The sequence below is a fragment of the Gobio gobio genome, assembly GCF_949357685.1.
Source record: "Gobio gobio genome assembly, chromosome: 25".
NCBI lineage: Eukaryota > Metazoa > Chordata > Actinopteri > Cypriniformes > Gobionidae > Gobio > Gobio gobio.
Window position 1 is genome coordinate 26626182 of NC_137121.1, and position 18666 is coordinate 26644847.

Genomic DNA, 18666 nt, shown 5'->3' on the forward strand with positions numbered 1-18666 from the left:
TCAACCCAAGCTGACAGCGGAACCTGACTTGCTCTGCCAATTTTTAAACCCTTTGTTTGGCTGCTCGCCTGTATAGAGATAACAGATTTAAAGTTTGGCTGTTTTCGAAAGAAACAAGGCTGGGCACAAGGATGGGTTAGCTCATGAAGTCCCTTGAGAAAAGGGCACAACCCATTTCAGTTTCAAATACCTTTCAATGTAAATTTAATCCAGTCATGAGAGAGAAGGCAAACAACTGCAGCGTTCAACATTAACGACAAGTGGATTTATACCAGCACGATTACAATCTATTTTATACAGCAGTTAAATAAACAACATAGTTAATATTAAGTGGATACAATACTGACTAACACAACTGACTTTTTTTGCTCTATTTAGCCGTCAATATTCCAAACAAAGCCACGGCAGAACACTTGCCGTCTCGAGCAAGACACAGTTGTGTTTAGTTGCCCAAGTGATTCAGTGTTTTTGAACAAATTGGGTGAGTCAATGATTCAATGACTCATTCATAAAGACAGTCACTTGCTTCATTCTTGAATGAATCAGCCGTTTGAATGAATCGGATGCTGATTCAAGTAAGTAAGTGCTGATAGAACACTGATGAGAATATTGCTTCAGAATAAATTACATTTAAACGCAAAAAAGAAACCATTTCTTTCAGGACATTTTACTCGGACAAGCGAATGACCGATTTACAAGCACATAACAAGGCTTAATGCTGAGCCCTGAACCAGCTTTGTTATTTACTCTGTTTCCTCTGAGAGTTTGATAATGACAAACAGAACACAGATAACTAATGTCTCAAACAAGCCCTTTCATTTCTGTCGACGCCAGCAGACCTCATGCGAACATACCGGTTCAACTCGGAATACACATTGTGACATCGTGACTGCTCTTTCCTGTGGATTGTACCTTATTCTGGCCAAGATTAGTGACTCAGCAAGACCTGTAGACGACTTCAAGAGCCAAAATGTGCGTCTCCAATGTGATGCGTGTTTTGAATTAGCTTTACTTTATTTGATTGTGTTGAAACCACGTTCTCATGCTCTCTCGATCTTCGGTGGAGTGGGGAGTGATCTTGAGAACAGTTGTGAGGCCGGAAATCAACCGATGAGAACGAGCTTTCATAGCTACACGATTGCAGACATTCTCATAGCATCATAAAACTTTCATTGTGTTAAGTCACACAGCTGAGCATACAAACAATCCTCACTTGCAGTTTTAAGATTCCTGCTGTTGTAGTCGTGTTTGCTTTGACAAGTATTATTCAATGGATAAATCCCCAAAACGCACTTTTTAATGTGGAAAAAGTGCATTTCCTTCTTTTATGAGGCCTGACGGATGGTTTCAAAATGGCATATGAATGCTCAGTGAGCTGTGCTCTTTATTTTGATTGTTTTATGATTGTCTCCATGAGAAAGTATCCATGTTGGTGCCTCCTGTGTGTGTCTTTGCAGTTTTCTGGTTCAGATAAATGATGGAATGAGAAATGGGAAATGGGAAATGTAAAAAGACGTCCCTCAGCTGTGAATTACTCTTGTTTCTTTTGTGTGCATATTTCTGTACTTGTGCATGTGTTTGTGCTTAAGACCTGCTGGGCCATCCTTCAGTTGTTCTAATGCTATTCTTTGTTTACCAGAGTATGGGTCAATGACATACAAGAGTGTACACGATAAAGAAAAGGAAAAATCTTTCAAATACACGCCAAAAGGAAAGAAACAATTCTTCGAAATTAACTTTTTGTTTTCATGTTGGTGTGATATGGTTTTGAAAAACTTTCATACCATTTTCAACTAAAGAAATAGGTTAAAAAAAAAAAATAAAAAAAAATTTAATAACTCTAAATATGTCATGTGGTGTAGCAAATAAGTAAAAAAAAAAATCATCATAATGTCCCAGAACATTTTTAAAAAAACAGCATAAATTATTAATTCACAAATACCATTATGATTTTTGGGAGCTGTACCAGTCTTGACATGAAATAATGTTTAGCTTTATTTGCCACTTGACTGTGATTTTGTCGACAAAGTTTTTTCAAATGTTAATAAGCAGTTTTGTACACCCCCCCCCCCCCCCCCCCCCCCAAAGAAATGGTAATTAAAAATGATTCTAAACTACTTCATATAATTTTCTTCTCAATAATGTCATTCTTTTAATGAGGATTTTTCTTAATTATAAGGCCGTTGTATCACCCTGAAATGTTTGCCTGTCTCCCAAAAAATATCAAAATGAATTTTAATTACGAAATTAAAAACATGCTCTTAGAAGAGTTGTATTCATGTCAATTTATGTATGAGTTGCATTTTTGTTTTTGAATGATATTTTATCCTGTTTGAACCAACCCAACATCGTATGCTCGTAATTATTTCCCCATGGTTTGACTGGCAGCATCAAAAAAGAAATCTTTGTGGCATAATTGGTATCTTTCCTCCATGTCGTTGGAGACATGGTGGGCACCACATGGGTTTTCTATGAACTCTAAGCATGCCACTGACTCATGACTTTAAAGTCAACGTCTGCGCTTGAAACTGGGGTGGGGGCAGAGACGAACTGGAGCTGAAATTGGGGTTATTGTGGGATTTTTGTGCAGTGCAGCAGATTTTCTTTCTCCTAATTGGGAGTGCATGGCAGTTCTGTTCCCACTTGGGGAGACTCAGATTTGATTGTTTATGCCCACACTGGTGCTCCAAGGCGCTGATGTCGACAAGATGAACCGTAGAGGTGTCACCGTATGGAGTCGCAGAAGAGCTGTAATGATTAACGATTAGTGTTTACTCTGAAGTTCACGTTTCATTTAAATTCTATCCCGAATGGCTGTTTTTGAATGAACATTGTGCATGTGGAAATGGTCAACTGCTGCAATGAAGAAATTACTGACTCACATTTCAGGTCGAAGACTAGTGCCAGTAATTGAAGAGAAGTCAGAGGATCCAAAACCATGGTGACCACATCAGAGCGCCTTTAGTGGTCAGATGGTGTGTAATCAATGATCTGTTCGAGCTTGCTTTGTGGCAATCAAACACGATGTGCGATCATACATTCACATGCATGTGTTTTTGCTTACATTTGCTGATGAGTAGGACCTTGGCACAGGATGGAAATGTGTTTGTGAGAGCTCAGCTGGAGACTGGGCCTTCCACCGGGCTGTTATGACATGGCAGAATCAGTTTCACGTGCATAAGGAAATGCAGTTTTTTGTTTCTTTTGTAAAGTAGTAAATTCCTGGCCTGATTTGAATTGTGTTTGCACTGCCACTTACTTTAACGCCAGATCCTAAAAATCTTGAAACTTCAGACTTGGCAATCAAGCATAAGCATTTAAGCTTTTAGTTTTATATTGCAGTCCCATAGTTTTGCAATTTTTAATCCTGTAACAGCAAATAGACAATTGCTTAATGCCTTGCAAAGAAAAAAAAAATATTCGGTCAATCCTGATTGTCAGATCCTGAACATTTCTACCCTTGGATCACGTCCGAAGTCCTGTGCTATTGTAGTGCGTTGAATTCGCTAAAACTATTACTTCTAGTCTTTTTTAAAGTGCTCCTATTATGCTTTTTCAAGAAAGGTCTGCAAAGTTTTAAAGATCGAAGTGAACGACAAATAAAGTTATTGTCTCCTAAAAGAAAGAATCTTTTCTGAACTGCCAAAAACAAGTCGTCAGCGATTCCATTCTCACTTCCATAACATATCCACATATGTTTATAACAAATTTGAATAATGCCAGCTATGCTCTTCATTGGTCTTCACTACCGCGGACAGTGTTTACTTTTACTGTTTTATGCACTGTGAAAGCAAATCCACTTTGCATGCACTTCCAAAGGATGAGGACTCGCGCTGGTATTTATTCTGTAAAACCGACACTAAAGAATGAGGACTCGCGCTGGAATTGATACAGTAAAACCAATACCAAAGAATGAGGACTCAAGCTGGAATTGATACGGTAAAACCGATGGCAAAGAATGAGGACTCGCTCTGGATTTGATACGGTAAAACTGACGACAAAGAATGAGGATTCGCTCTGGAATTGATTAAGGTAAAACCGACGACAAAGGATGAGGACTCGCGCTGGTATTTATTCTGTAAAACCCATTCTTTAGTGGGAGATGGTGGTCCAGTGGGTCAAACCACTGAACTGATATGCAGAAGGTTGCTGGTTTGATCCCAGTGGTCACCACCAGTGTGTCCTTGAGCAAGGCACTCTACTCCACGTTGCTCCAGGGGGATTGTCCCTGTAATAAGTGCACTGTAAGTCGCTTTGGATAAAAGCGATTGCCAAATGCATAAATGTAAATGTAAAAACCGACGCTAAAGAATGAGGACTCGCGCTGGATTTGATACGGTAAAACTGATGACAAAAGATGAGGATTCGCGCTGGAATTGATACGGTAAAACTGACGCTTAAGAACGAGGACTTGCGCTAGAATTTATACGGTAAAACTGACGCTTAAGAACGAGGACTCGTGCTGGAATTTATACGGTAAAACTGACGCTAAAGAATGAGGACTTGCACTGGAATTTATTTTGTAAAACCAATGCTAAAGAATGAGGACTCGCACTGGAATTTATTTGGTAAAACCAATGCTAAAGAATGAGGACTCGCACTGGAATTTATTTGGTAAAACCAATGCTAAAGAATGAGGACTCGCACTGAATTTTATTAGGTAAAACCAACGCTAAAGAATGAGGACTCGCACTGGAATTTATTTGGTAAAACCAACAATAAAGAATGAGGACTCGCACTGGAATTTATTCGGTAAAACCAATGCTAAAGAATGAGAACTCGCACTGGGATTTATTCTGTAAAACCAACGATAAAGAATGAGGACTCGCGCTGGAATTTATTCTGTAAAACCAACAATAAAGAATGAGGACTCGCACTGGAATTTATTCGGTAAAACCGACACCAAAGAATGAGGACTTGCTCTGGAATTGATACAGTAAAACCGAATGAGAACTCGCACTGAGATTTATTCGGTAAAACCAACGATAAAGAATGAGGACTCGCACTGGAATTTATTTGGTAAAACCAACAATAAAGAATGAGGACTCGCACTGGAATTTATTCGGTAAAACCAGCGATAAAGAATGAGGACTCGCTCTGGAATTTATTCGGTAAAACCAACACCATCATTACTGTTCGTATCACTGTGTATCAAGTGCTAAAATTCAGATATGATAATAGATGTTTAATTTCCGATACGTGCTGTAAGCGGTAGACCAATCACAACAGACTGGGCCATCTGACCAATCTGAATCAGACTGAATGCTTTCTCGAGCCGTTTCAGACACTGTAAGATGCTGTGATGCTGCAATGTGCATTATGAGAAAAAGTGTTTTTTGACCGTGGATGCATGTAAACCTGTTATAAGAGACCTCAGAATAAAAATGAGTAACCTTTAAAATAGCATAATGGGGGCATTTTAATGGAACTTTTTTCCTCCTTAACTTTCAAACTTTTCAAAATAGCAAAGTGTCCTGAACTTGCATACTTCAGAGTCTCAGCAGATGTTGTGTGCCACCCAGATGTTGTTCGCCTACTGTATTGTAAATACTTAGTACTGGACTTCCTACTCATTTGACATGCTATATGCAAGTGTGGACTTTTGAACTTCCTGACGATGTGAAAAGAAAAGCGTGAAAACAGGTGCACATTATTGTGGTTTATGGCAGGCAGTTGCATAAACTATGGAATAAGTGGAATCATTAGCAGATTAAAATGTAAACTGTGAGGATTTTAATTTTGTTTAAACAATGAGGTGATTGATATGTTAAATTAAGTTAGAAAAGAACAATCAGCAAGGACTGAAAGGAACAAATTGGTAATAGTTTTAGAAAGGAAAGCACAATGATTCATTTATGTAAGGGATTGCAGCATATTTAGAGAATCATTACTGTATAAAAAACAGAATATCATTTGAATCTCACTTTCCACTTCCAAAATGATAACATTTTGAGGAAAACATTTTTATCCTAGCAGCAGTGTTGGAGAATAACTAACTAGAAGTGCTACTTAGTTAAATGGATATTTTACCTAGAAATTATGATAAAAATCATAATTCACTCACCCATGTGACTTACTTTATTCAGTAGAACACACAAAGATGATTGGATTTTTCCGTACAATCAAAAAACTTTTTTCTTTTTTTTCAGTATTGTGTAGCTATTACTGTAACTAGATATTTTTTAACAAAAAAAAGACCAGTTCTTGTAAACCATGACATTCAACAAAGCATCATAATCCAGACATATATTTTATAAATGCTTGATACATGTTTAATTTAATATATGTTTATGTAATTTTAAAATTAGAAACAGGAAAAGTCAGGGGAATTCTATAATGAATTAGATATGTTTCACAAAAAACAAAAATGATGCAAGTCCACTTGTAGCACTTTACAAGTTAATTGTTGTACTTTTTTGTTATAGGTTTTTATAATTACGTTTTTTTTTTTTAGTTCCAGTTTGAGGCTATTAACTAACTACCTTTTTTATAATAATGATACATTTCTTTTATGACAAAGTATTTTTTTGGATATATAGTTTTAAAAACACTGCACATGCAAAATATTTGATTATTGTAAAATACTGCATGAATGTATATATATATATATATATATATCCATTAGTTGTAAATTACATTTCTAATTTAAATAATAAAAAAAAAAAATGTTTCTCATCTAATACTAATACTAATACTTTTATTTTATTTCAGCTTTATTTAAATGACCAAAAATGTCTTAAATAGTTTTGGCTAATAACACTGGTGCATCTTTCAAGATAAAAAAAAAAAAAAAACATTTCAAAAGTAACTGAAAACCCAGAATGGTGAGCTTCATGAAATTTAAAAGCTATTCTGCTGGCGGTTTTTTTTCTTTTTCATTTTTTAACTCATCTGGTTGTTTTCGATTCTTCACATGAAGAATATTTGTGTTGGCAATTTAGAGAACAGCCTGCAGTAAATTTTGATTTGGTGTCTGATTCCAATTAAACAGCCACACCATTCACATGTTAGACAACATTAGTCACTGAAATTAGTCACTTTGTAACTTAAGAATGATTCTTACTACAACTATTAAGCCATGCTGGGAACTTTAAGCAGTGTGTTGTGTCTAGAGCACTGTGGGCCAGATACAACAACACTTAAACAAATAACGATGATCGCTTTCCAACTGATAATAAGCATTTAACATAGTTCTACCTAGTCGTTTCCCAGCATAGTGCTAATGTTTTTCTTTTATCCCCCATTTATTTATTTCTCCAGGTGCTAAGAGGGCCGCAGCTCATCGCCGTGGCGTCGACCGATGGGTCCGGCGGGGTTGATGCATCCCCTCTCCAGGGTAACGATATTCAGGTGCAATACGTCCAGCTGGGAACGGTGACCGACCACACTGGCGCAGTACAAGTAAGATAAGCCAAAACACACACAAACACAACTTACCATATTAACGTTTTCATCAACAACGCTATCTCTGGCGTATAACCATTTTATTTGAGGGAGGAATGTTTTCTGTCACAAAACGACCACCAATGTTGCACAGGTGTTGCAAGGATGTCATCTCCACTATCTGTGGTGGGTGGCAGTTCTGTACCAACACCGCAGGGTGGCGTAGTGGCCTATATGTGTGATCTATACATTTCAAAGTCTTTAACTCGCTCTCTCACCATGTGTTCTCTGTAGAAGCCGCAGGCAGTGATCTTAACCTGCTCTCCGCTCACTTTGGGCTAATCAGTAACCCAGATCAGTTTGTTTTTCCTCTTAATAATAAATAGCCTCTAGTTGTCCTTTTACTCCCTGTCTATTTTATTATTTTATCCCTCTTTTCCATCTCATGCTTCTACATCAAGCTCTCAACATGCTCCAGCCTTGCTTGATGTGTGTTTTTACTCTAATCACTTCCCCATGATGCTTTTACTGCGTTTCAGAGCCACTATATGGCGTGCACACACATTCAAACACATTTAGAGGTTTGACAGTCATTACAGGTCACCACATTTCCCCAGCTGCTCTCACGTGTTTGATTCATGTGAGGTTTCAAGTTTGACTTGCATACTTGCACATCTGCTTTTATGTTTCTGTCTTTAGAAAAGCAAACACTGTTTTAAATCTGAAACGAACAATCGGTGGTAATCTTATGAGCAAAATTAGTGGCGCAAATTTTGGTTGGCCAAGAATTTTTGCCTAGTAAGACCAACAACTATGACAATAAAATGAATTAGATTAATGTATACAGTTGGCGAAAAAAGTAAATGTGTAAGTAAATATCAATGATGTAAAAAAATATATATATTTTTTTAGAAAAATAACTATGTAGAATGAATTGATTCAAATAGATTTTGTCATACATTTGATAAATGCCTGGAATATTTCTGGAAACAATGTTCCAGTGGTCATGGATCAAAAAAAGAAATGTTTGAATGACCCATATGTGCATTGTTGCATATAAAATTAAAATTAAATTAATAATTTATTAAGAAGACAAGCGAGTGCAGATATTTTCTTTTTCATTTGTAAGCATTGATATTTCCAATGGTCGGGGAAAAATCTGAGAAATAGTGTGATTTTCTAGGCCTGAAGTAAATAATAATAAATTAAAATGAATTAAATTAATAAATCAATTATAAAATAATCATAGTATTTCATAAAATGTTATTATATTTTCTAATATATTACTATATATAATTACTTTAATTACTTTATTACTTTAAAATATTTAATTGGCTAGAACATTTAGTCCAATCTTTAAAAAAAAAATCATTGAAAAGTCATGAAAATTTCTATACTGAACAATTTATCTTACTTAAGCTCTAAAATAATGAATTAAAACATACTTAAAGTAATAAAGAATGACTGAAAAAGAGTGGTAACTCAGTGGACATTTTTTAAAAAGTTTGATCTAGTACCTTTTGACACACTTTTTGGTCATTTTGCACACAATCATCAAATAAAACCGGGCTATGGGCTAAAACTAATGAATATGATGAAATGTTATCAAAATGTAATTATTTTCATTAATGCCGTGTGTCCACCAAAACATAGGCAACTGAAAACTTAAGCGCTCTTCTTAAACGCTTCAGCCACGCAGCGGTTTTTCTTTTCTTTTCAGTTGAGGCGCTATGGCTACATTCAAAACTGTCAATTTTTTGGGATTGACAACCACATTTACTTTCAGGTGTGAGTCTCGAAATGTCTCGTTCACACAGCAACTTAAGCAGTGTTTGAGTCCCAAAACTAGGGACTTTGGGGTGGTACTCGGTGTGTTTCGACCGCAGGAACCAGGGTCTTAATGAAGTTCCGGGTAAAAATATCCCCCTCAGAAAGTCCCTGCTCGCGACGTAGTACTTTTTCAACGTTCAGGAACTTTCGGGAGTGGGACTTGGGCGCTGTATTTTATTTCAACCACCATTTTTAAAAGTCAGTTGCGGTGCGTGCAGTAAGAGTTCTTTGCTATTCGAATCAACAATGGAGTTAAAAAAAAATACAACCAATGGACCAATGACGAGGTTCAGGCTTTATTAAGCTTATATGCAGAGGACGAAATCCAGTGGGAACTGGAAAGTCGCGCTCAGTCCTACGCCACCGGACTAATCTTCACGGTACTTTAGACTGATGGAAACGCAGAAAGCAACAGGCGTGGGGAAAAAAGTTCCTCGGACAAATTGTTCTGGGTAATCTCGGTGGAAACAGGGCTTTACATTAGCGTCTTGAATTCTGTCTGTATGAACGTGCAACAAGAATCATTCTCTTACTAGTAACTATAGTGACAGTGACAAAAGTAATATTGAAGATGGTGACGTCCATAAAACTGAAAAGTCTTATCACTTTTGACATGACAAGAGTCCAATTGAGTGGCGAGTTCATCCGTCAAATCTTCATTAAACGTCAAAATCTTCAATATAAACGCACTAGCCGGAACCTCGCGCATTACACGGCATTTGAGTCACACATAGAGCACGAAACTGACAGGAGCCGCTCCGGTTAAGATCAGTGACTGGATATAGAACCTTCAGATGACACACAGCTCATATCTCCGACGCTGTAAGTTACAGAAAGCACAACCACACATGAAACCCCTCAGGAGAGCGGCTCTCTCGCACTTTATGACATGACACACAACCAGTTGGTTTTACAAGAATGCGGTTGCGAGTCCTGAAAATTTCCGAGCCTGAGTCCAGTTATAGAATGCGGTTGTCACTCCTGTAAGTAACTGTACTGTGTGTGAAACTAACCTCATTAAGGACTCAAATACAGGACTGACAACCGTATTCTGCAACGTGAACCTATATGTGCTATATGGAAAATTTGTAGAGGTGTTACTAGTATCTGATTTGCACAAAGAGTTTGTTTCTGAATATAAAAGTGTCAACACAATGTAATGTACTTTCTCTGGCACTAGTTTTGGATGAAGAGATGTACTTCTTATTAGGGGCCAAGCAGCGAAGGTGCGGAGGCACCTATTGAAACCGTTAGATTTCTTATTATTCCTCCATTGAAGTCTATGACAGCCCATAGAACCGTTTGCGGGAAAGTTATGAAATGTGGCACACAGCTAGAGGTCTGGTCCAACATTAACCACACCAATTTTGGAGTCTCTAAACAATCCCTCTAGCGCCACCACCTGTCCAAATTTTCACTCATGTTTATGTTAATAACTTTTGAACCCTAAGGAATAGAAACAAAATTATTTTTTCCTCTGATTCCGTGGCTCAATTCGATTTGATTCCACCATATGACGTCATTTTCCGTCATGAAAATTTTCCCGCCATTTTTAATTAACTGAAAAACCTACTTTTGCGAACTCCTCCTAGGCCGTTGCTCTGATTTTCACGAAAATTGAACCAGATCATCTACAGACAATGCTGGCAAAAAGTTATGGAATTGAAGTTGATTCGTCCAATCGTTTTCGATTAACACGCAAACAAATTGTACGTAGCGGTTGCAAAAATACACTTATGGCTACCTACTGGTCCGGAGGTACGAAAAATTCATTAGATTAGATTCAGGACGGCATGCCGAGTCGTGTGATATCCAATATTACCATATCGGCCATTTTGGCTGTCGGCCATTTAGATTTATGTGCTAAAATGCTGTATTTTATGAACTCATGAACGGATTGTTACGAAACTCGGTATGGGTCATCAACACGATGCCCTGAAGGAGCCTGAGAAGTTTCGAAACAGCGCCACCTAGTGGAGAATTCTTTTTTTTCAAACGCTTATAACTTTGGGTGTTGTTGACTTATTTTCATGGGAGTAACTTTTTTTGTCTCCTGAATCCTTGCCAAGTCCAACAATACCAGACTTATCAGGTTTCTGCGAATGGTTTGTGCAGTGTGGTAATTTAGCGTTTATAAAACGTTAGCTGATATCTTCAAAACCGCTAGTCCGATCGAGACGAAACCAGCATCAGAAGTTCGGTAACATAGGTCGATAGCTGTTTGCTAATACCCAAATGTCAAAATATTGATAGTAAGAGGTAGTAAAATCCAATCAAAGTCAGGTGTCAGTCATTTTTTACGTGTTTTTTCATATAAATGTCTATAACTCCAAAACGAAACAAGATATTTTATTTAAGACATAAAACATTTGTAGGATTGTGCCTCTTGGTGGCGCTATAATTAAACAAAATATGAAATTGGCTCTATACAACTTGTGTTTTAATGTTTCGATGTTTTAATGTGGGGTTTTAACATTTTTGCCTCAAATCTTTTTCAGTTGGTCTGCTGCTAGCTTTCTTGTTTGCTTCTGTTGCGCTTGGCCCCGGTATTGCTGCTTGCAGCTATATTTGTCAGTCGTAATCGTTGTACGTACACGCAGAATGTGACGGTTGGTTGGTGTGGTATTTGTCCCGCCCCTCCTTCAATAATATTGGACTGCTGGGTAAAACAGTGATGAGCACTGGGTTTTAAAGTTGAACATTCTTCAACTCATGGCGGGAAAAAAACGAGAGGGCTCATCGTGAAATAAGCACTCAGCGCTTCGTCATGCTGTTGCCATTTTAAAGATGCAGCGCTCCCATTGTTGAAAACAATTGGAAAAATACGCTAGCCTTGGGAGAAAATGCTTGGCGGACAAAATGTATGACTGAAACGAAACAATGTAAAAATGAACACTGAGAACAGACATTTCAGTGCCCTTTGTTGTGGAACATCCCTCTTACATTTCTCAAACACTCCACAGACACTAACGCCACTGGCACGCACCCCCAGTATGGCTTTTGTGAGTCGGGAGAATGTGAGCTATTTGGTAACAGGGACGAGGACGAGGCCTTTACCACAGTTGCCCTTTAAAGTGGTTAGGCTGGTACAACTAAAACCTCTTTAGACGGAGACCTTTGGGCGCTTATGGTTTAAATATTCTTAAAGGGCATTTCCTGCATAAAGTCAGTGCTTATTTTTACTTTGCTAATACACTTTGCTGGTCTCGTTGTCTTCTGAAATCTTTCATTAAAGTGTAATAACTTCGCCTCTGAAACGACTGTCCTTTACAGATGACATCACCATGACCTCTTCATTTTCAGACCCTCCCCCTCTCTATACTTTGCTGTAAACATACAAAAACAAATGTTCCCCTTCCTCTCTTTGAAGTATATTGTTTTTATCAGATATGCTGTAACTGGGCCAAATTTGTTGTACGGTCTTGTGACCTGCATCTTTCTTTTCCTCTTTCTCTGTCTCACGGATATTACACACTTGCGTTTTGGCCAACTTTCAAATATGTAGTGTCTCATCTTTGTCTAAGCAGGCTGTACCAAACCCCGGAAAGCAGTTAGTGAGAACAGCTTGATGATGAACGCCCATCAGAGGGTCTCTAGCCTCACTTGTTGCTTTCCTTGGTGGTCTGGAAGCCTTCCAAATTGGCTCTGCAATTATACTGTACACATCAAAGCTGTTGGAAAGTTGTTAATGGACTTTGATGCTTGAGCAGATCGCCGCATCCGCAGCATTTGACGCAATCAACCAAGCGAATCGATTATAGATTGAGGTTGTTGTGTGACGAAGCACCTGTTATTGTGACAGGAATCAAATAAACAGCTGCCAGAGGAAATGAATAATGTTTGTGGCATGAGCTCGCTTAGCAGTGGTACTGTACTGTAGTTAGCTAACAGAAAAGCTGCTGTTTTGGGGAGGATGTTTCGGCGAGGAATTTGTTTACATGTTAATTAATTCCGTAACACTTTATTTTGATGGTCCACTTCAGACATTCTGTTGGCTGTAAGTAACGTTGCACCTACATGTCAATTTATTCTACTAACCTGAACCTAACAGTCCTAATACTCTAATGAGAGTTAGTTGACATGTTAATGTTACTTAGTCAACTGGATGTCTCAAGGGGACCATCAAAATAAAGTGAAACCATCCATTTCTGCATGCTTTATATCCTGCTCTCTAGTTTCAATTGTAATATTTAAAATCTTAAAAGAGTTTAAGAGAAAAAAAAACCTGAATATAGACCATGTTTATTTCATTTGCGTTCATATTTACATCAATTTTAGGAAGGGTGGAGGGGAAAATGCAAATGTTTGATCCATTTAATTCAAATAAATGTGTCCGAACCAGTAGCAACTGTGATTTCGATTTTTCATCCATTTCTTTTATCTTAATCACACCCACAGTGAGATCTCATTGGTCCAGATTCCTGCTCCATAGATCTGTATATTAAAGATCAAATATAATTCGATTTGCTGTGATTGTTGCGTTCTCATTTAAAATCATCTGGAAACTGTTCATATTTAGTCAGAGAGTGGGTAATAAAAAAAAAAAAAAAAAAAAAAAAAACATTATTTAAATTAATATTAAAAATCTACTAAGAGTAAAGGTGGACCTCAGGGAAAAAATGAAATATATAAAATAATAAATAAATATTTAAGGGAGTGTAAGTGGACATTAGGAGGGAAAAAGTGATTACAAAAATAAATAAAAACTTAACGTAAATCTTGAGAAATTGCTATTTTAACCAAGGAACCGGGACGTGTGAGGGAGTCGCCTGTCGATTGCGTCATATCTGCGTTTCTCTCGGTTTCCGGTTTTATTTTGCAGAAACGCTTTACTCTCACTGCAGTGTGAACAAGTGTCATAGCAGCCGCCGAGCAAAGGCACAGAGTAACGCCATAACATCATTTAACACACTCAGATGTATCAAATATGATAAACAGAGCTGCGTTACCTCATAGTCATGACCGGAAAACCGGAAGTGGCGCCGATGACTGTGTCATAATAAAAGTCCCGCCGGTCTTCTCATTAACAATCGCTCGCTCAGCTCCCACAACACTCGGTCCAGCTCTGCTTCATACTACAGTAACGTTAATAATCGCATCCATGAACATGATTTCTGCCCGAGTCCTAACCCGAGTCTTTTCCACCGGCTGTGAGGTGAAGACCACATGTCCCAAGATTCTGCGCTCAAATGTGGCGTCATCAAACTACGCATTTGTTTTGAATAGACGACCTCTAGCAGACCGAAAAGTTACATAGTGCACCTTTAAAATATATAAACTGAATAAAACCTTAGTGTACCTCAGAACAGTAGTGGACCTCAAGGCAAAATTAAAGTAAAATTAAAATAAATAAAAGGGTTTGACTTTTAGTTATTTATTTTAATTTACTTAAATTTTATTGACCCATTAAAACCTACTTGATGAGCTGTGTTCGGGTCATTTTGACCCATAGAGGATTTTTTTTTTCCCGAAAATGCTTTTTCCCAATTTTGTGATTTTTTTTTCCCCCACCATGTTACTTGTGTTGTGTCCTAATTGAAAAAAGTTGACAAAAAGATTGAATCCAGTATTTGGTGATAATATAGCATAAGGAGCGATTTATAAGCAATTTTTAAATTAGGCCAGTCGTTTTTGATCGGGAACACCAAAGGTGTTACTGGGTTTTCAACACCGCATAAAGGCTAAGCCAAGAAATGACATCAAATGCATATCTTTTTTTACTAGGTAGATTTAAAAAAAATATTTTAACTCTAGAAAATCTTGCAACTTGTAGTCAGTTGAATCATTTAATTTCCAGCTGAAATGATTTCAGACGGCAGTCTTCACATAGATGATGCTCTGATCCCCCTGTTGCCACTCAACCACCATCCTGAGGTCACGGCGCTTCTCTCTATGTGAATTTCAGGATTATTTAAATCGCTCTCATCTGCTGCACATAACATGTGCTAGTGTTTACAGAATTTTTGTATGTACACACCCCTTAACTTTTCCTTGTTTTTTCTTCATTTAATAGTTTCCATATCACACATTTGCTCAGCAGAGATAAAAATCATTGAAAATAAAGAGATGTTTCCGGCCAGGAAGTTCTGTTCTCTGTACAGTCCGATAGAAGTGTCAGCTCGCTTACTCTGCGATGCTGTTAAATGATTCAGTCATGAACTCCCTCATTGGCCCTAATGAGTGCCCTCTTGTGGAGCCGCAGGAAATCGGCCCCCGAGGACTCTGCACTTAACACCTAAGATGAAAAGCACAGCCTGCGAGTGTCTCGCATCAAATGGGCTGTGTTTTAAGAGTCTTGGCACTTTTGGGCCATGCCCTTGAGTACAGTTTGAGTCTTTGCACCGTGCAGGTGTGCGGTCTGTTCCCCTGGCGTGTGTTGAGGAAGGAATGACTCACTCCACATACTCTGAAGTGACTCATCCTGCATCGTCTCCCCCTGCATCACTCCCTCCATCTTTTTTTTTTCTTTTCCGAAGGAGTGTTTTTATTTCGACGACTGAGATAAAGTGTAGCCTTCATCTGACCCTTTACTTTTTTCCTCTTTTTCCATCTCTCGTTGTTGTCCTGGTCTTTGTTTTTGCTGTATCAATCTGTACACCTGTCAGCGTTGTATTCGTCGGCTTTCACTGCCTCCGTCAATATGGGAAAAAGAGACATATCAAGCCTGGGCGAATGGCGGGATGTACAGGGTGGCGATAGATATGTATACACACTTTATTTTAATAGAATAGACACTCCATGTGTCAAACCACATTGCAGACAGATACTTCTGTTGTTTTTTATGCAAAGGATTCCTTTTTGACATGTTGGGTGCATAAGTCCAGGGTTGACACACTATTAATATGGCGCATTAATATGGAATTCAGCTGATGTCAGACAAATGTCATAATACTATATTGGCTTCATGTTTATGTTTTACTGTCGAGAGTCCCTCAAGTCAATCAAATTCCAACAAAATGTAATAAATAAAATCATTTTGGAAGTATTGAAGTCACACACACACACACACAAGTTTTTATATTTTATGGGGACATTCCATAAACAATTATTTTATAGTGTACAAACTGTACTTTCTATTCCTGAACCCTACCCCTCACACAACAGCTATTTTCCCCATGGGGAACAAAAAATGTCCCCACAAGGAAAAGGATTTTGGATATTGTCATCTTTGTGTGAACATTTTGTCACTATAATGTAGGATTTACCAGGCCACACACACACTGTATATATATATATACACACCAATCAGGCATAACATTATGGTAAAGTGAATAACACTGATTATCTCTTCATCACGGCACCTGTTAGTGGGTGCGATATATTAGGCAGCAAGTGAACATTTTGTCCTCAAAGTTGATGTGTTAGAAGCAGAAAAAATGGCCAAGCGTAAGGATTTGAGCGAGTTTGACAAGGGCCAAATTGTGACGGCTAGAGAACGTCATCTCTGCCACTCCCTCTGTTCGCTGATTGGACCGGTAAAAATCAGTTTGAAGCACATACAGCAGTCCCAGACAGAGTACTGAAGGAAAAGGAAAATTTAGCAGAAGTACGTAGGAGGGCGGAGCCAGGCTATGTTTCATTGGGTTATAACAAATAATACCATTGACTCAATGCACAACTACGCAATACGCTTACAAAATCTTTAACCAAAAAAAAAAATAATAATAATAAAGGGTGAAGATCTGAATTTTCACTTTTGACCACTTTTTTTTTGGCGGCGGGGGGGGGGTTGATAGATAATGTTGTCTTTCTATACAACATTATAGAACAGTTCTTTCCGGTTCTCGAATCTGATTGGCTGAGAGCTGTGCGATACTCTCCCAGTATCCGTTTGTATCACTCTGCTTGCGGCGACGGTCACGGCGGTCGAGCATATCCACCATATTTTTTACAAATACTAATGTTATTGTGTTACGAAATGTAGTTTTAGGAGTTTTTAGGTGAGAATGCAGTTATTTAGACCTCAAATGTGTGACTCATATATAAACATAGCGCTTGTTTTCCAATTTGTTTAGACGCTTTCGCAGATGTGAGCTCCAGGCCGTCAGCGCTCATGTACTCTGGGTGAGAACACCCAAGCTGTATTTATTTGATTTTTAAATGTTATTACAATGCAAAATAACTTTTTTACAACTGTTTTTTTTTTACAGTTTTTTTATATATATTTTTAAATGAAATGTAGTCCTGAATTTTCAGCATCATTATCATTGTCATTGTCACACGATCCTTCAGAAATCATTTTATAATTGGTCCTCAAGAATAAATAATATATTTATATATAGCGTTACCTAACCTGTTGTAACAGGTAGGACAGTGGTCTGTTTTTGCAGTTGCATTTCGTGTTTCTAGTAGCACAAAATGACACACTTTATAACTCAATCACTGTTTTTTGTTCTCAGGCTGAAGCTCTGACTCCGGCGCTGCAGGCGGAGATGGACGTAAAGGAGGCCATTCAGCTTCAACAAACCGAGAACGGAGAGGTGGTTCAGATCCAGATGCCAGGCACTTGAAAAACCTTCTTATGTGTTCATAAACAATGCTATTCGGCTTGAGAGCATCAAGGAGAGGGCGAAACCGAGGAACGCGGCCACTCAAACTCAAACGCTCAACCGAAACCACCGCTGTCAGTCAACAATTATTGACTAAATCCAAGTAAAACAAATGCAATTTGTTGTAACATGTCAGCTCATTTGGAAACTACTGGCCGTTTCCCACCAATAACAGTCACAGAGTGCTTAGTAACATATAAGCAATGCTGGCTTCATCGCTGGCTCATCGAATCTCTCTGGCACTGAACAAAACAGAAGGCTTTTTCCTCTTCAGTCTATCTGAAGTACCTCATATGCAAGGAACAAGCATGGTTAACTAAAGATTCGAGTTCGAGTTACTGGGCTTAAAGCGGTCACCTAAACCTAGCCATGTGTCATTTGACTTTGTAGACTTTCATTATCATATATATTATGAATCAGCAGCTATGTAAAATATGCTTCAGTTCATAATCCAAGGTTTTGCTAACTCCTCATTGTGATGTTTTTTGGTGTGTATGTGTGTTTGAATTGGTGAAAGACTGGGGTATGTTTGAGGTCTGCCCCGTCTTCATTCATCAATAATCAATTTGTTTTCATAATGGTTAGTCTAAATATTTTTTGTTTCATATAGCTTTATTGTACAGAAAAAAATCAACTACTGAAAGTTTTGTGGAGCTTTTGTAGGGCTAATACACAGTAATATGACGACAGTGAACTGTGTTAACGTAGTATATGAAATATGTACTTTTTCACACACACACACACATATATATATATATATATATATAAATATATGTATATTATATATATATATATATATATTTGTGTATGAAGGATTTGTTCAAAATGAATAAATGACCGTTGTTTCCACATACAGTGTCCTGAGTAACAAGTAACAGCAGCTTTAACCGAGTCTGCCAGACAA

General features: G+C 37.9%; 1 protein-coding gene across 3 annotated transcripts in view; it reads left to right on the forward strand.

Moving 5' to 3' along the window:
* Positions 1–18454, forward strand: part of banp (BTG3 associated nuclear protein) — a 70796-nt gene extending 52342 nt beyond the window's left edge. The window contains exons 12-14 of one of the 3 annotated variants that reach the window (XM_079809304.1): positions 7261–7401; positions 17229–17277; positions 17613–17694. In XM_079809304.1, the coding sequence (XP_079665430.1) occupies positions 7261–7401; positions 17229–17246 (159 nt within the window). In that variant the 3' untranslated portion in view covers positions 17247–17277; positions 17613–17694. Of the gene's footprint in view, positions 1–7260; positions 7402–17228; positions 17278–17612 lie in introns of all 3 variants that reach the window. The other 2 variants (XM_079809302.1, XM_079809303.1) reach the window with 2 other exon arrangements.
* The last annotated feature ends 212 nt before the right edge of the window (positions 18455–18666 follow it).